The 17,361-nt window shown below is 23.8% G+C and overlaps 5 protein-coding genes across 5 annotated transcripts; 2 read left to right on the top strand and 3 right to left on the bottom strand.

The window, feature by feature from the left end:
- Positions 1-618: 618 nt before the first annotated feature.
- Positions 619-1,230, top strand: PVVCY_1004420 (conserved Plasmodium protein, unknown function; the record flags this gene model as incomplete). Its single annotated transcript, XM_008625890.1, has 1 exon — positions 619-1,230. One exon carries the CDS (start codon positions 619-621, stop codon positions 1,228-1,230), a length of 612 nt encoding a protein of 203 aa, XP_008624112.1.
- Positions 1,231-2,618: 1,388 nt separating this feature from the next.
- On the top strand, positions 2,619-7,946 carry PVVCY_1004430 (condensin complex subunit 1, putative; the record flags this gene model as incomplete). The annotated part of the gene is made up of 1 exon (XM_008625891.1): positions 2,619-7,946. One exon carries the CDS (start codon positions 2,619-2,621, stop codon positions 7,944-7,946), a length of 5,328 nt encoding a protein of 1,775 aa, XP_008624113.1.
- Positions 7,947-8,583: 637 nt separating this feature from the next.
- PVVCY_1004440 (conserved Plasmodium protein, unknown function) lies at positions 8,584-11,059 on the bottom strand (the record flags this gene model as incomplete). The annotated part of the gene is made up of 10 exons (XM_008625892.2): positions 8,584-8,651; positions 8,762-8,801; positions 9,018-9,071; positions 9,168-9,326; positions 9,453-9,578; positions 9,711-9,771; positions 9,881-10,499; positions 10,593-10,659; positions 10,851-10,914; positions 11,019-11,059. The coding sequence occupies 10 exons, from the start codon at positions 11,057-11,059 to the stop codon at positions 8,584-8,586; spliced, it is 1,299 nt and encodes a 432-aa protein (XP_008624114.2).
- Positions 11,060-11,975: 916 nt separating this feature from the next.
- On the bottom strand, positions 11,976-14,330 carry PVVCY_1004450 (conserved Plasmodium protein, unknown function; the record flags this gene model as incomplete). Its single annotated transcript, XM_008625893.1, has 1 exon — positions 11,976-14,330. One exon carries the CDS (start codon positions 14,328-14,330, stop codon positions 11,976-11,978), a length of 2,355 nt encoding a protein of 784 aa, XP_008624115.1.
- Positions 14,331-15,541: 1,211 nt separating this feature from the next.
- PVVCY_1004460 (conserved Plasmodium protein, unknown function) lies at positions 15,542-16,678 on the bottom strand (the record flags this gene model as incomplete). Its single annotated transcript, XM_008625894.1, has 1 exon — positions 15,542-16,678. The coding sequence occupies one exon, from the start codon at positions 16,676-16,678 to the stop codon at positions 15,542-15,544; it is 1,137 nt and encodes a 378-aa protein (XP_008624116.1).
- Positions 16,679-17,361: the final 683 nt, after the last annotated feature.

Raw genomic sequence — 17,361 nt, forward strand, 5'->3', positions numbered from 1 at the left:
TGTTGCGTATTTATATGTATATATAGGTATGCTTTTTTGAGTATATTGAGGAAAAGAAAAAATAAAATTTTGCTTTGTTTTATATACACATATTTTTACCATTCATTGGAATAAAAATGCACACATTTTTCCGTTATGGATCATTTTTAATATGTATGGATATGAAAAAGTCGGAATACGATAGCACATGCTCAGTGTAAACTTACAAGTGTAGGGATAAATATTGTAATGCACTTTTAAATGCTCCGCTTTATTATTCATTTGATGCTACATATTTAATAAAATATAATTATATATATGAATATCATTTAGTATAAGACTTGATGGTCTGTTGTTTAATTAATTTTTTATATTACTGTGAAGACGTTTATTTTCCATAACATTTATCGTTTATATCGCATAAATATTTTTATTACATAAAGTCTTATTTATTTAATCCTTTATTTGATATTCACCTTACCTACATTTAAATTGCAAGAAAGGAAGCTTAAAGGCGTGTTGACAAATACATAATCACACACCAAATATTCCGAAAAATAATATATGTAATATTTATATAGACAATTGGATATAAAAAAGTGTAAAACAAAAAAACATTTTTTAATTAGGATATAAAAAATGAAAATATCAAAAGTAATAATTTTTTTGAATGCATATTACTTTTTTGATTATTTGCATGAATTAACAAAAAATAATGCAGATTTATTTTATGCTTTTAGTAAATGCTTTAAATTAGAGATAATAGATAAGAATAATGAAAAGAGTAATGAAATAAATGAACATATTTTGGAGAACCTAAGGGATAGAAAACATATAGGAGATATTAGCCAATATAGCGCTTTGGACACCGATATTAATACCATTGTTTATGATACAAAAAACAATGAAATAAAAAATTGGGCAATAAAAAGACGGATTTTACAAGACGGTGATTGTAATTTAGATTGTGGTACTAATGGTTTTTGTGTAAATGAATTTGGAATAGAATATTGTTCTTGTGCGGAAGGTTACTCAACTGATATTAATAATATGTTTAAGTGTGAAGAAAATTGTAAAATAAATAATGGAGGGTGTGATCCCAATGCAGAGTGCATAAAACTCGATGAAAAGGGCGAAGAGGAAAATAATGTCATAAAAGGTGTGAGGGTCTTATGCAAATGCAAAAATCATAATGAGAAATATGGTGGTTATTATTGTCCCGATATTGAACAATTGCATGTTGCAGAATGATGATTATTTAATGTTTTGATATTCAAAATACAAAAAAAATAGAAAGAAATAACGAAAAAACAATACAAATTCATTTTTTCTTCATTTTAATTTATTTCGTCTTTGCGTCCTGGGTTCTATACCCTTTTATAAAATAATAAATGCAATTATCATTTACGAAAAAAGCCTATTGCATGATTTGCAGTTCGATCTGTGCATTAGTAATAATACATATATTTCCTACATGCCAATATATATAATATAAGGATTTTTTACATAAAATGTGTTTGCACACCAAATGAAAAATTTGTTCCATTTAATTCATGGCACTAAAAATGTGATTTTTATGCTAAAAATGTTTACATAATATTTTTCTTTAGAAGAGAATAAGTTATTTGAATGTTTTTGATATTTAATGGAAAATTCTTATAGCGCACTAATTGAAACAACTTTTTTTCATATATAACCTGTATATATATATATATTATCATTAACTCCTCATAAAGTTTTAAGAGGTCAATTGGAATATTTTCGCTAGCTTTTCCTTTTTTTTATTCCTCTTTTTTTTCAATTGCCTATTAAAAATATTGATACGCACAAAAATTGGTAAATATATAACACACATAAAATGATACCAAACATAGCATTATTATTCGTATATATTTTTGTGTATGAAATTACAAAATTTCCCCAAATATTTTTTTAAATAACAATATATGCCATTATTTAAATGGATTATATGATCATGAATTTAACTATTTTAGCATAATCTAAGAAGTTCGCTTTTATGTATATTGTGCGTGCATATTTTTTATGGATTTACACTGATATATATTTATAAACGACTTTTATTAGTTCTTCGTCTTTCAAATTATACGTATGCATGAGTGCATTCTTTAAAGTTTGGAATATATTCATATTATTAGCTTATATATTTTTTTGAATTTTAAAGGTGATATGAGAAAAAAAATATACACATTAATGTATGTATGAATATGTATACAGTATAATTATACACATATGTATACATTGTTTATGTTTATTCATTGGCAAAAATAAGGTGAAAGGCGGATTAATTAAGAAATATTTTAATTTTGAGTTGCTAAGAAAGACACAATTCTGATATAGTTTTATATCTTAAACCTTTTTTTAGTTATTATTTTTTTATACTTTCATTATTACACACCTTTGTATAGCATACTAATGTAGGGAAAAATTTGCATATATGCTCAATTATACAGTGTAAAAGATAAAATTATAGCGATAATATTGTAAAATACGTTAAATATATTTTATCAAGGTTAAAATAACAGATACATTGTGTGTAATAAAGCTGAGATATATGCATATACAGATATACATATCTTTATTTTCCTAATTATTCATGCTTATTCGAATATGAAGTAACAATGCTGCAGGGGAAGATAAAAAAATTTAAAGTACCGCTAGATAATAGCATTGATAATTTTTTAAAGGACATAAAAATAAAAAAAAACGAATATGTGTGTGCGTGTGAAGCAGAAGATCTTGATAATATAAGCTTAAACTGTGAGTCCATAATTAAATTATTTAACTTTATAAATGAGAGTTATAGTAATGTGTTGCTATTACTAACCCAAGAAGGATTTGATTATTTATTGAATTATATAAGGATATGTGATAATTTTGATGATTTCGAACACGAGAAGATATTTGGATGTTTAATTATATTGGCTGAAAAGAGTGTTGATATATATAAAAATTATTTTAAGTGTTTAGAAAAATGTAACAAAAAAAATGAATGGAACAATGGAGTTCAAATATTAAATATGATTACAAATGAAAATAATAACATTATGAATATGGTTATAGAATGCTTAGATCAAAATTATAAGGAATATTATGCAACCGATAAAAAAAATAAATTTACATTTTTCGATTTAAATGAAATATTAATTTCGTATTTTAACGCTCTGACATTTATATATATAAATATATTTAATAGTTATTATAACAGCAAATTTTTAAAACAGCAGAATACAGAAATTGTTATAAATGTTCAAAGAGGACGAAAAAAAATCAAAAAAGATAATGAAGAAGAAAAGAATATTGCCATAAAAAATTTAAACTCACTTTTAAATAATATAGTTTTATTGCTGAGTGTTATTGATTTTAATCTTTTGTATGAACAGGTAAATATATCGGTAGTGGACATATATGTCCAATTTTTTTTAAATATATATATTATAAATCAAGAGAATAATAATAATAGTAATAGTAGTAATAATATTATTAATATTACGGCTTACCATGATTCTATATCTATGATTGTTAGTAAGCTACTAAAGCTATATATTAAAGAGGAAAACAATAATTTTGCAAATAAGGATGAAGAGAAAAATGAAATAATCGAAAACTTGAAACGTGATGATAACGAAAACGGTGATAATGTGGAGAACAGTACAGTCAATAATGGACCTAAAAATGATCAGATTGTAAAAGAAAATGCATATGGTGTGAATTTTCATTCGTTTTCTTTTACTTATATATTTTTAAACGTATGCAAAAAATGTACGAATGTAAACGTGTGTGATTCGTTACTAATTGCGAAAAATACGCCGATACCTAGAATTATAATAAAAGAATTTGTTGATTATATAAAAGACAATTCCTTGTTATATTTAAATTTAAATTTACAATCACACTCACAGAACGAAATAATCAACATTTTAAATATTTTGGAATATTTGTCTAAAAATTTAAGTTTACATTTGTTGGATTTTTTGAAAGATCTTATAGACATGCTAGGTATTGATATATATTATATAAGAAAATATATTTTTGACATATTTAAAAATTTTATAATTTTAGCCAAATCCTGGGAAGAGATAAGGGAAGCCCGTGATGCTCAGGATATGCCAAATAAAGAGGATAAAAATGAGATGATAAATAGAAAAAAGAATCGGCGAAGTAAAATATATGGAATAGATAGTGAAGATGAAGATGAGTTTTTTAAAAGAAAAAAAGGAAGTGGTAATAATGCGCATGCTGAAAGCGATGAAGACAATAGTAGTTGTTTCTTTAGTTCAAATGATGAGAAAGATGAAGATTATAGTGAAGACAGTGATGGAAAGAGAAAGAATAAAAAAACAAAGCAAAAAAAAGGTAATAAAAAAAATCGAAACAGTAATAAGCGTAATAGCAATGGAGAAAATTGTTTAGATAAAAAACAAGATAATCAAAATGGAAGGAAAAAAAAAACTGATAATTTTTTAAATAATATTTCTTTAAATATTAATGATAGTAATATTAACACAACTTATAAAGATATAATAAATAAAATAATTTTGGAAGATTCTGAATTTTTACAATTATGTTTTAAAGAATGTTTAAAAAATAGATCCTTTATTATGAATGTATTAATATCTAGACAATATGATGCAAAATTGCATGTACGATGTCATTTATTAAAAATATTACAAGAATTAATTGAAAATAATTTTATTCCATTAAATTATTACAATAATATATGTTTGATATGTAGTGAAAGGATTAATGACAAGTCACCTTTGGTTAGACAGAGAGCATTTTCATTACTTTCATGTATAGCTAGCGATGTAGTAAATAATAAATATGTCATTCCATTAGATACTAACAAAATAAAAAGGGAGCTAATCAGTTTGAACAAAAGTAAAGATATGATGATTGAACAAGAAAATAAAGAAAAGGGTGTGTGTGAATCAGGAAATATAGGAATGGATAAAAAGGGGAAGATGAATGAAAATTCTTCAAACAAAGACAAAAATAAAAAAAATCATATAAACCTTTCTGATAGCGATAGTGACGACGCAAATAGCGAAGATGAAACTTGTAAAGAAAAGGCAAATAACACAGAAAAAGATGATGACATAGATAGTGTGGAGTCATTTTTAAGTGACGATAAGAATAAGAGGCGAAATAGCAATGCTAATAACAGCAAATATGATTTATTAATAAAAATGTATAGCGAAGTTTTATCCATTTCTATGATTGTGGATAACTGCGTTGATATATGTTTTAAACTACTGTATTCTATAGTGGATGCAGATCAAAAAAGTTCAATAAAATTTTTAATTTTAGCACATATGTGTGGAAATAAAAAAGCAGGAGAACATATGAATAATGTTTGGTCTTTAATATTTAGTAATAATAACAGTATTATTGAAATAATTGTTAACGAGTTTATAAATGTAAATATATGTTATGAAGATTACAGAATTAGTGCATTTAGGTTAATTAACATTATAATAAATAGCAAATTAAAAGATATAGCAAGTATAGAAAAGATAATGGAATGCTTGTTAATGAACGAAAAGAGCAATTTAAGTATAAGCAAATTATTAGACGAACTATTTATCATAATATTTGTCGATACATTTAGTGAAAATAAGAATATGCTTATAAAAGAAGGTGCGTTACTACTTATGAAGATATTATGTCATTCAATACATACAGTTAATACAAAAAAAGGAAAGAAAGAACAATATTTTTATTTTACTAATAAAAGAAAGCATTTAATTATTTTATTTATTAATCAATATAAAGATAATATGCATTTTATCAATCTTTTAATTTTAATATTAAAATATAACAATACAAATAAAATCATACAAAGTCTTTTAATTATTTTATTCAATTTAGTATTTGATCATACTATAGACAACAAAAAAGATAGCACTTTATACAATTCGATATTCGATTCTACAGATAGTCCCCAACATAATAACAAAATTTCAAGGATAAAAACAATTAATGATGTAAATAACGTAAGTATTGGTACAATTAATCCCAAAATAAAAAGTAATGAATATGTTGAACATTTTTATTTGAATGATGACTTAAATATGTGGATTAAATGCTCTCAATCAATTGTCGAAAGTATGTATGAACATTTCGATGATTTTATTGTTATATTTACGGTAAAGATAAAAAATATGCTAAATGGGTTATTTGGAATAAGTAATGGAGATAACTCTAAAAACATAGATTACAAAGGATCCAAACTTAAGAAGAAAATGGAAAATGGGAATAATTTAGCCAATATACCGTGCTCAACATTAACAAAATTTATTTTTGTTTTGGGCCATTTAGGGTTATATACATATATATATGCAGAGAAGGTACAGAACAAATTAAAAAAATTGTCTTTAAAAAACGAGAATAATTATGGTATGTGCACAAAGGAGGAAAAGGATAGAGAATATTTTGATTACATAGTTGAGCATATGATTGTGTGTAATAATTTACTTGGTAAAAAACTAGTACCATTATTATTTTTAATAATAAATAACCCTGCACAGTTTTTTAATGAGTGTTTAATTGTAGAAGAAAACAATACTTGTGATGATATGTCAAAGAAACAAAATAAAGATTATATACAGTTTAATAATTGTCAAAAAATGGAAGAAAAAATATATATGTATTATGACATGTATGCACTTATATTTGTTTGTTTGCTAACATTGTGTAAATTTTCAATTATATCTCAAAGTTTTTGTCAAAAAATAACTAATAGTTATAGTAAGGTATCTATAATACAACTAATTGTATCGATAATAATAGAAGAAGAAAATCAAATTTTTGGAAAGACTGCAAAGTTATTATCCTTAAATAGGGATAATAATATTGGAAGTGACACTCAGCAAAATTGGGATGATGATAATATTGAAGATAAAGAATATGATGGGGATAATATCGATTATTTAAGCATAGAAGATAAGAGAGGTGAGAATCATAATAAAATAAAACAGGGAAATGATTTCGAGTATATACAAAACACGATATTGTATAAAACAATTTCAAATATACGAAAGATGTTATTAATAAGTTATGCAGACTTATTGTATAGACATCCAAATATTTTAGAACCATATAATAAATATATTTTCAAAGTACTAAATGATAAGGACATAAATATGAGAAGAACAGCTGTCTCTGTTTTTACACATTTATTTATGACTGATACTGTAAAAGCAAAAAATACATTGCTTGTACATATGATGTATTTAACCAATGATGCAGATGATAAGATATCGAGCGGATCAAAATCATTTTTTTATGAACTTAGCCGTAAATCACCTATTACATTAGTAAATAATATTTGTGATATGGTATCTGTATTAGCTAATAATGAAAGGAGGTTAACATACGAAATGAATAAAGAAATATTAGAGTTTTTATTATCGTTTATTAAAAAAAGCAAATATAATGAAACACTAGTAGAAAAAATATTTAAAAAAATGAAAGAAACGAATATTAATAAGTCAGATGCTTTACATTTATATATGCAAGTGCTTTTAAACATTCAAATAGATGAAAAGGTTTTAAGTAGAATAAATAAATGTTTTCCTTTAATAAGATATATTGTAAGGGAAAATCAATATGTGCATAACAGTTTAGTACTTATATGCAAAAAAGCATCTGAGAAAAAACGAGGTAGACCAGCAGATGAAACACAACAGCAGCAGCAACAACAACAACAAAAAAACCAACCAAATGCAAATGAGAATGAAAAGGAAAAAGAAGAAAAAAATGAAAATGATAAATCTGAAAATAAAATGAAAGAACTAGCTGAAGATATACTTGGAAAAATTGAATCTACTATAAGTAAAGCAAAGAATCTTGCAAAAGCAGTCAAAATTAAAAGTGAAAACGAAGGTATTAAAAACGAGGAAGATGCAGTAGGAAATGATGATGAAGCGTATAGTAATGAAGAATGATTGAAATGTTATTGTCCTTATTGTGAATGTTTAAATGAACTCAGTTGGAGAAAACGGCAATAATAATAATAATTTTATATTATACCGGAATATATTTATTTGTATGTATTTTTTTATATGCATTTATAAATATGTTTGCATATGCTTTCCATATGTGTTTTTACCATTTCCTTTTTTGTGTGCGGTGTTATTTTATTATTTTTGTAACACTGTGGAGGACTATAGGGCATATAGCCATACTATTAACGCACTTTATTGTTGTTATATTTTTATATTTTAATACATTTTATTTTTTTGTAATAGTTTAATTGAGTATGTTTGAAAAATGAATGCATTTTCACAGTATTCAATTTTTACTAAACGAAAACTACCTTCTTAATACCGTTATTTGTGTTTCGATTAACTTTTTAAAAATTAATAAATTTGAAAAAAATGATATAAAAAGCGAGTATTAGGGTATACATATGCACCTTTTTTTAATACACAAAAGAAATGGTATAACTATGCATAATACCATTTACTTAAACATATAGTTAATCCAAAAAAAGAAATTTTTGAAAAATTATTGATATATATAGTTGGACTTCTTCGCTAGGAATGAGTATTTTATACATTTGTTAAGGTCTTTATTTTTGAGTTATGTGATGTTATTGGAATTTTGGTTGTGCAATTCAGATCTTGAAATAAGCGTTTGTTCTATCATCTCTGGGCGATGAAAAAAGAAAATGTACATAATTTGGGAAAAACATTTTATGTATATATATGTGTGAATTTTATTGGGTGCAAGCTAAAATGAATTGATTTAGATTTTTTACCTGTAACAATATTATGAACAATTTTTGTTTTCACATTTTCCTAAATTAAAATAAATGTATCCCATTATGTATGCATATATATAAAGGAAAAAAGTGGCAACACTTTTGTTGCTCATATTATTTTTTATTAAATGGGTAATTTTGCGAACGAATATATGCAACTAATTCATTCACTTATTCAAATATTTTACAATTTGAGAAAGAACAAATTGAAAAAAGACAATAATGCAGTGAATTAATCTTGGTTTTATCTTACTAAATAAAGAATGTATTCTGTTAACCAAGGTAAAATTATAAGATCAACACCTTTCTATAAAAAGAAAACGAATTTAAATATGTAAATATTTTTGTGTTGTTACTACTTATGTTTGTAGTGTATATATATTTGTTTCCCCATTATTTATACTTCAAATTTTGTTGGTAAATATTCCGAAAGAGAAAATGAATCTATATTTTTTTGAAGAATATGATTAATATTATTTTTGGCTTTACTAAAAGCGATTTTCTTTTTTATTATAATTAGAATTTTATTTTTCAGAGCAGTTCTATCTTTTATTTTTTGTTGCTGCGAGAGAAATAATTGTGTATACATTTGCATTTATGAATTTATGCATATATTTGATTATTTGGATATAATTATTACACTAATTTTTGCTTTTCATTTATTATTTGTTTTGTTTCAGTATATTACTGTTTCATCGTAAAAGGCGTTACATATTTTTTCAGCATTTTCAAGGGAATCATATTTTTGTATTCGGATGTTTTCGTAATACCCTATGTTATTTCGTATTTGGTTTAGCTCTTGTTCTTGATATAACTATGAAAAAATGAAGTTTAAAGAGATGATAAATATCCATGAAAAAGTAATGCATAAATTAGAATAGTAATTTTATGGGGTAGTAAGCATATTGATCTTAAGGGCATTTATAAAATTTCATGAATATATTACGCTTTTTAGGGCCGAATTTAAGACATCTTGGACTATGCTTTCTATACTAGATTTTACTTCACTTTCGTTTTATTTTGTAAAAAGGGAAAGTAATACATACATATATATAGATGTAGAGAGAAAGATAAATATTATAGATCGCATATACACTGCATTCAAAATATTAATACCTGTAATATTTTGTAAAATCGTCAATGAAAACCTGTGCCTCCGCATCCTTGTATGTTATTCTTTTTATTAACTCATTTTTTCTTTTGTTTAATAATATTTTTTTTTTTTTTTCAATTTTCATTTTTTGTTTTTTTTGATATTGCTCTATAATATCCATAGTGTTAATATCATCACTACTATTAGAAATATCTTCTGGAGATTTAACAATTGGAGATGACACATTACATTCCTTTTTTTTTGAATCACATTTGAATTCTGATTGGATTGATACATTTTTTCTTTTTAAAAGCTCATTTAGGTAATCATCATTTGCTTTTATTTTCATAAATGATGGATTTATTGGGCTGAGGGAAGCTTCATTATTTTTGGAGCTTATTATGTTTTCATGGTTTGAAAAACAACTTTTAGTCATTTTATTACTTCTATTATGTTTAATATTTTCACTATTTTCAAAAAATTTTGAACTTTTGTATATTTTGTGGGGGATAATTTTTTTTTGGGATATGTTGTCTTGATTTTCTATATCAGAACCATTTACTTTTTTTACTATTAATTTAATATTCGTGGATTTATCCCCATTATTATCTTTTGGCAGTTGCAATTTTCGAGCTTTAGAAACTGCATAGGGATTAAGGAATCCAAGTATATCAGTAATTTTTTTTATAGACATATATTCATCATTCTTTATGAATTATATGCATTTTTTATTACCTCGTATATGGGCCTTGTTGGTAGACTCATTTGAATTTTGTATTTTTTTCTTATCACATGATGCTTTCTATATATAAGGGTGAAATATGGATAAAGATATGTATACACAAGTGTGATAAACCATGATGAGAATCTTTAGATAAATAAATAGAAGAATACAGCCATAATAACATAGTAAATATAATTCCAAACTAAGTATATAGTTATGACTCGAATGTAAAAAATACATATATGTTTTATTATTATTTTTTACTATACAGTCTCTGGGACGTTTTGAACATTTTTAAAACTTTCCTTAGCTGTTGGTTTGCGTGATTTTACCCTGAAAAGGTGAATAAGTTAATAAGAAAATATGCGTACGTTTGCATTTGCATGAGTCACAGATTAATATTATAACATTTTTTTGGGAAGTCAATTATATATTACCCTAATGATTCGATTTTAAGATTAATTTCATTATTCCGCATTTTTATATATACAAGAGAAATGTACACATATGTGCATATAGTATGTATATATATAAGATAACAGGAAATTTGTGAACTATTTATATTGTGTATAGATCCTTATATATAACTTAATGTTTTATTAATTAAAACTTTTAATATTAAACATTTATATTAGTTGCCACAATAGTGTGTCTTTTTTTTACACGTATGTACACATAAATATATAAGTACTATTGATTTTGCTTGAGCGCACGCAAAAAGGAATTAAACATAAAAAGAGACTAATTATAAATGTTTTGAAATTTCATAAGTTAGAGAAAAAAATTAAATACATGCGAAAGATATAATTTTTCGTGGGATTATTATTATGCTATTCGACATTCTATTTGTTACATACACACAATATGGATTGATATTTAGCTTCTTTTTATTAAATAATGGAAAATACTTTTATTATAAAAAAATTTTCCGACAATTTTTAACTTTAAAAATGTAGAAGTAAAAATAACATTGTGATACCTTTTATTAATATACAAAATTTATATTGAATAAGTTTACATATCCAAAGAAAACATTATTTATTTGAATAAATTTCAAGTAAAATATTTACAAAAAAAAGTTACGAAGAAAGTAATATTATTCCTTTTTCGTATAATGTGTTATAAAATGTGTAAGCAAACAAATAATATAGCATAAAGAAAAAAACATATTATATGTGGGGATATAATACGTCTATACACGCAAATGTATATATATGATTAAATTAACAAACGAGGGTTAAATATATAATTATATGTCATCTTATAAATTATTTTTGTATGTATTTCTATATACGTTGTAAAGAAATTGTCAAATTTATTCTTTTCGAAGAAGCATACTCTTAATAATGTTAAAATTGATAATGTTTTAGTGAATTTTTTCATCACCTTGTGTTTTATAGAAATAAAAAGTCATATAAAATATTTTGAAACTCTTTTATCGTTTTTTTATTATAGGATGTTGAGTAATTTTTTTCATAAATACTTGCCCCATTGTATTTCTTTAATTTTTGTAGCTCTATTTCCTTTTGACTTATTACGGTATTAAGATGGTTGTATATACTTTTTACGTTTTTAATAAATATATATTTGTTTGGGACTCCATTTAATAAATTTTGAAACCCTGGAAGATATATATTATTTATTATGTTAAAAAAGACATGTGGAGAATATATAAGTAATATGTGCATATACTCTAAAAAATAAAATAAATAATTAATATCTGAATTATATTGTTTTCTTATGAAAAAGTTGTATAAGTTTTCAGTAATTAAATCGGATAAGTATTCATTTTTGAAATTTAATAATTGTATATATTTTAATATAAATATTTGTTCACATAAATTAATTTTATTTAAATTGGATGTAATATTGAAGGTAAATTCAACCATAAAAAAGGAAAAAAAGTCATTTATTAATATACCGTCATTTTTTTGAGCTTGATTTTTTTTACTGATGTTGTGTGTAGTTTCCGATCCTCGCATAATCTTATCTGTGTTGATAAAAGATTGTGTTATGTTATGAATATACGGTGTTTTAACTTCTTTACAAAAATTGTCACTCATAAGTATGTCAAACAAATTGAAATTGTTTAATAAATTAAGAAATTGGGAATACTTTCCATAAATATATTTTATATCATATAAATTGTTCTCAAATATATTAACTGTATAATTTAATAAATTATTTTTTTTTAAATAATATATTACAGCCAATAATTCATAATTAATGTCTTTATGTTTTCCTTCTTGTAAAATATCTGCACATTTAATATTTTTAAGAAAAGAAAAATTAACTTGAATATCGTTAGGTACATTATTCCCTGTAAATATTTTAAATATTTCATACGTTATAATATTTAAATAAAATAATTTTAACCAATTAATATCATTCTGTACATTTTTGAGATTAAAAAAAAAACTCGAAAAAATATTTGTATACATATTTTTATAAATATATTCTTCTTCTTTTATCGTAATATTATTTTCTAATTTTTCTAAAAGAAATATATTATTAATGAAATGATTTTTTTTAAGCATATCTTTAAGCAAGTTTAAATGTATTTGGATATATAGATCACATGTCGATGTTTTTTCGGTTTGTTCTTTTATATATTCAATTAAAATGTGTTCTGAATAAGTCTTATCAATATCCTCACGATGGTCCTGATACTTATCATTACAAGTATCATCGTACCATATGTTATCGTTTGTATTTGTACTGAGCTCTGTGTTAATGTTATATACAATTTTTATGAAATCACTTTTTGAAATAATTCCTTCTTCATACAAATAATTTAATAAGAGTAAATTATTGTGCATGTTATTTTTTATGTTTAGGTATATATTGTTATAATTATTATGTAAAATTTCCCTAATTTTAAGGTATATATTTTTAACATCATCAGAAAGGGTGTCTTCATAGACGTGACACATTTGAATTTGAGATTCTTCTGTGTCGAATGAAAATCTTTCTATATCACCAAGAATGTTGTAATTTGTTTCATTTTTATATATTTCAATATCTTCAGCTTTCTGGGTTTCATTTGTTTTTTTTATAATGTGGTCATCGCTAGTATCTTCATTTGATAAACAACCCAAATTATCATAATCATTATCTTCCATTTTAGGTGAATTTAAAAAAATATTTTCTTTTATTTCATTATAAAATTTTTTTTGCCATCTTATGTTTTCATTTATGCCGTTCACAAATTCTTCATGTGTCTCAACGCCATTGCTTTGATATGATATGTCCTCTACCCTTTTCACTTCCTCTACATGTTTTTTTTGTGAAAAATCAAAATTTGGTGGCTGTATTTTTTTTGCTATTAAAACTAAGATATACAAATGGTTGGTATTTAAAAAAGAAGAATTATGGAATAAGTGTTCTGTTATTTCGTGTAATAATTTCGAATTTAATAAATTATATTTAAAAGAAAGGATAAGTGTTGATATTACTTCGTTTATTGTAAAATTTGGTAAGTGTAATAATATTTTATTTTGAGCTTCTTTTATTTTTATAAGGTTATATTCATCTGCTCTATTTTTTATTATTTTCATTAATACTTCAAAATTATATCTATGATTGCGTTCATTTTGTGTGGGCATGGGGTAAGATACATAGTTACTTGTTTTATTTTTTTTATTATTTATATAGTTACTACTGTAATGTCTTTTATTGTATTGCCTATTATGTGTAATATAATTTTTCCCTTTAACTTGTTTAAGAAAATTAAGGTACTTCAATTTCATTTCGACATTATATACCGTTGAATGGTCATATTAACATAATTAAGGAGGTAGAAACTATAGAAGTACATAGTAGTGTATCGTACGTTTTACTTATAAATCGCTTTTTCTTTTAAAATGCGCTTAAAAAAGCGACAATTTTATAAAGAATTGCCTTCGGAATGGAATTTCTTTTTTACATTTTTTAGGATTGTCATTTTGTTTATTTTGCTATTTATATAGTTATATTTAATTTAATAATTTGTTGATCTACATATTTATTAATCCATTTGTTAATATTTGGATTATTGTTTTTTTTTCGAAATAATAAACACGATAAAGAAAAAAAAACATAATTAAGAGGATTAAACATTTTTTAAAATAAAACATCAAATTTGTGAAGTATCGAAAGCTTATATTTTTTTCAACATTGTGTATGCATAATTGAAAAAATATATACAGTGGATTATCAGATTATTGGGGCTATAAGCTGTGTACAATTATTTATATTTTTTATAATTATGATTAAAAACATTGGAAAATAAAAAATAATATATTGCTTTGCGTATTTTGCAAATATATGAGCTTAATTATGAATTTCGTTTTTGAACATTTGATTAAACGACAATTTTAATAGACTATAATTTGAGGTTTTATAGAATACCACCAATCAGTGGATTTATTCATATTATCTTTTATTTATTTTTTAAAAAAAGTGTAACGTTTTAATTATTTTAAAAAGTTAAGATACAGGACAAAAATAAAATTCATTAAAAAACACGAAAAAAAATACACAAAAAGTAGAGTTATTAATAAAATTGACATAAAAAAATAAAAAAGGTAAAATGCGTTTTTTTCTTTTAAATACATTTTTGAAATATCCTTGATCGTATAATCTATTAATTATATTACAAAATTTCCATAATAGTTCCTATATCTAATGCGTATGGTTCTATTTGATTGTTATAAAATACGTAATTTGCTTTAATTCGCTTAAAACAATCACATTTTGGTACCCCCTTTTAAAAATGAGCTTTACATACCGCATATATCGAAGGGACGGTTTTTGAATTTAATCTTAACTTCTCTCTTAGTTATGGGGATATTAAATAAGGTACCTTTATATATTTGTGTGCTATTCACACGCACATGATTTACAGAACATGAATAAGAAATTGGACTTATACTCTTACACTGAAGAACATGCTGTGTAAAAAATTGCTTAATGAACTTTCTCAGGATGTGGTATTTGAAATAGTCTTAGCATTTTCATCATTTGAGAGGCGCATTCTTTTTTTGGTATTTGCATTATTTTTTTTGTGTTTTGAAATAACATCATTAAAATCATCGTTGGTAATTAAAACATTATTTTGTAATATAACCCTTACATCCACATTATATATATAGCCAAGAATATTATTATCTATATGTAGATCTTTTTCGCTTTTGTAAATTTTCATTAAGTTATTAATCATAAAATTTTGTAAGTTAATATTACTATGATACAATTTTTTTATTTCAAATACTTTCATAGCCAATACAAAACTTATTTTATTTTGAATATTTTTGCAAAATCGTATTTTAACATTTTTCCATTTTTTATGAACGAACATTTTATAGTGTGCATAAAACTTTTTATATTGTAATAAATATTTGTATGTTCCAAATGATTGGACTATATAAAACATTTTTCCACTTTTTTTTCTTTCAGTAAGTCCATATTTTTTTTTATTATCTTTTGTTATGTCATCTTTGCTATCATTATTATTACAAGTGGAAGCATAGTTGTTATTATCTTCGCTTGCTGTGTCTTTCGTTATTCCATTTTCGCTATCACCTCCAATACTATCATGAGTATTGTTTTTTAACGATACATCATCAGTTTCATTGTCTTTTTCATTTTTTATAAAATATTGTGTAATAGATGATTGTTTTTTTTCACAATTTTTATTAATAACATTAGTGTTACTGCTACTATTGCTGCAATTTTTGTTATTATCACTATTATTGTTGTCAATTGTATTTTCGGATTTGATTTTTTCACGTTTTCGTCGGCGACGGTCATTTTTATTAGTTAGCTTGGTAATGTAATTTTGCACATATTTAGTATTATGAATATTATTTAAAATTTTTAAGGAGTTTAATAGTGTAATATTATGATCGGGTGTTAAATGTATGCCGTTTGTATTTAGTTCTGTGTTAAAATTTACTACTCTCCCTATTCCTATTTTGTTTTTTTCTTTGTGTTTAAAAAATACTATGTCATTATGATATAAACATTTTATTTTATTTTTGTCATTACATTCAAGCGAGGTATTTTCAATAACTTTATTGTCGTTTGGTTTATTTTCATTTACAATTAGGTTTTCCATTTATTCAACGAGTATTTACTGTATTAAATAATTTTGAAATAAAAAAAATAAAAACAAGTTATTATTCAAAAATATTAAAAATACTATATATATGTGTGAACCATTAATGGTATTTTCATCTTATTAGGATACAAAAAAAGGATGGTTGGAAAATATATGAAAAACGATTTATTTTTGCATTTAAAAAAAAATATCATCATAATACTTTTTTTCAATTTTTGAAATTAAAGAGAATTAAAAAAAATTAAAGATGAGGCGAAAAACAAGAAAGAAATACGGAACTACACAAAAAATGAGATAGGATACGATAATTTAAAATTAATTATATGTATATATAAAATATTGATATATACATGTTACAAAAATAACGAAAAAGTTAAAATGTTGTCTAAGTATGTAACTAAATTTAATAATTTTTTTTAATGATTTGTTAGACAGAAAAAATCGAGAGAAATGTGAATAAATCTAATCATTCGCTAGTTTTATCGCGAATATACAATTTTCCAAAAATTCAAAAAATGTAAGATTATTAAAAAACATGAAAATGCAATAAGGTTTGCGTAAAGTAAAATTAAAAAATAAACATAAGAATATACATACTAAACAAAATTATAAATAAGGATAAATTAATATGTGCACTTGGGTTACCATCAATAAAATTTCCACATTCTCCTTTTTAAATA

This window comes from Plasmodium vinckei (assembly GCF_900681995.1).
Source record: "Plasmodium vinckei vinckei genome assembly, chromosome: PVVCY_10".
Taxonomy (NCBI): Eukaryota; Apicomplexa; class Aconoidasida; order Haemosporida; family Plasmodiidae; genus Plasmodium; species Plasmodium vinckei.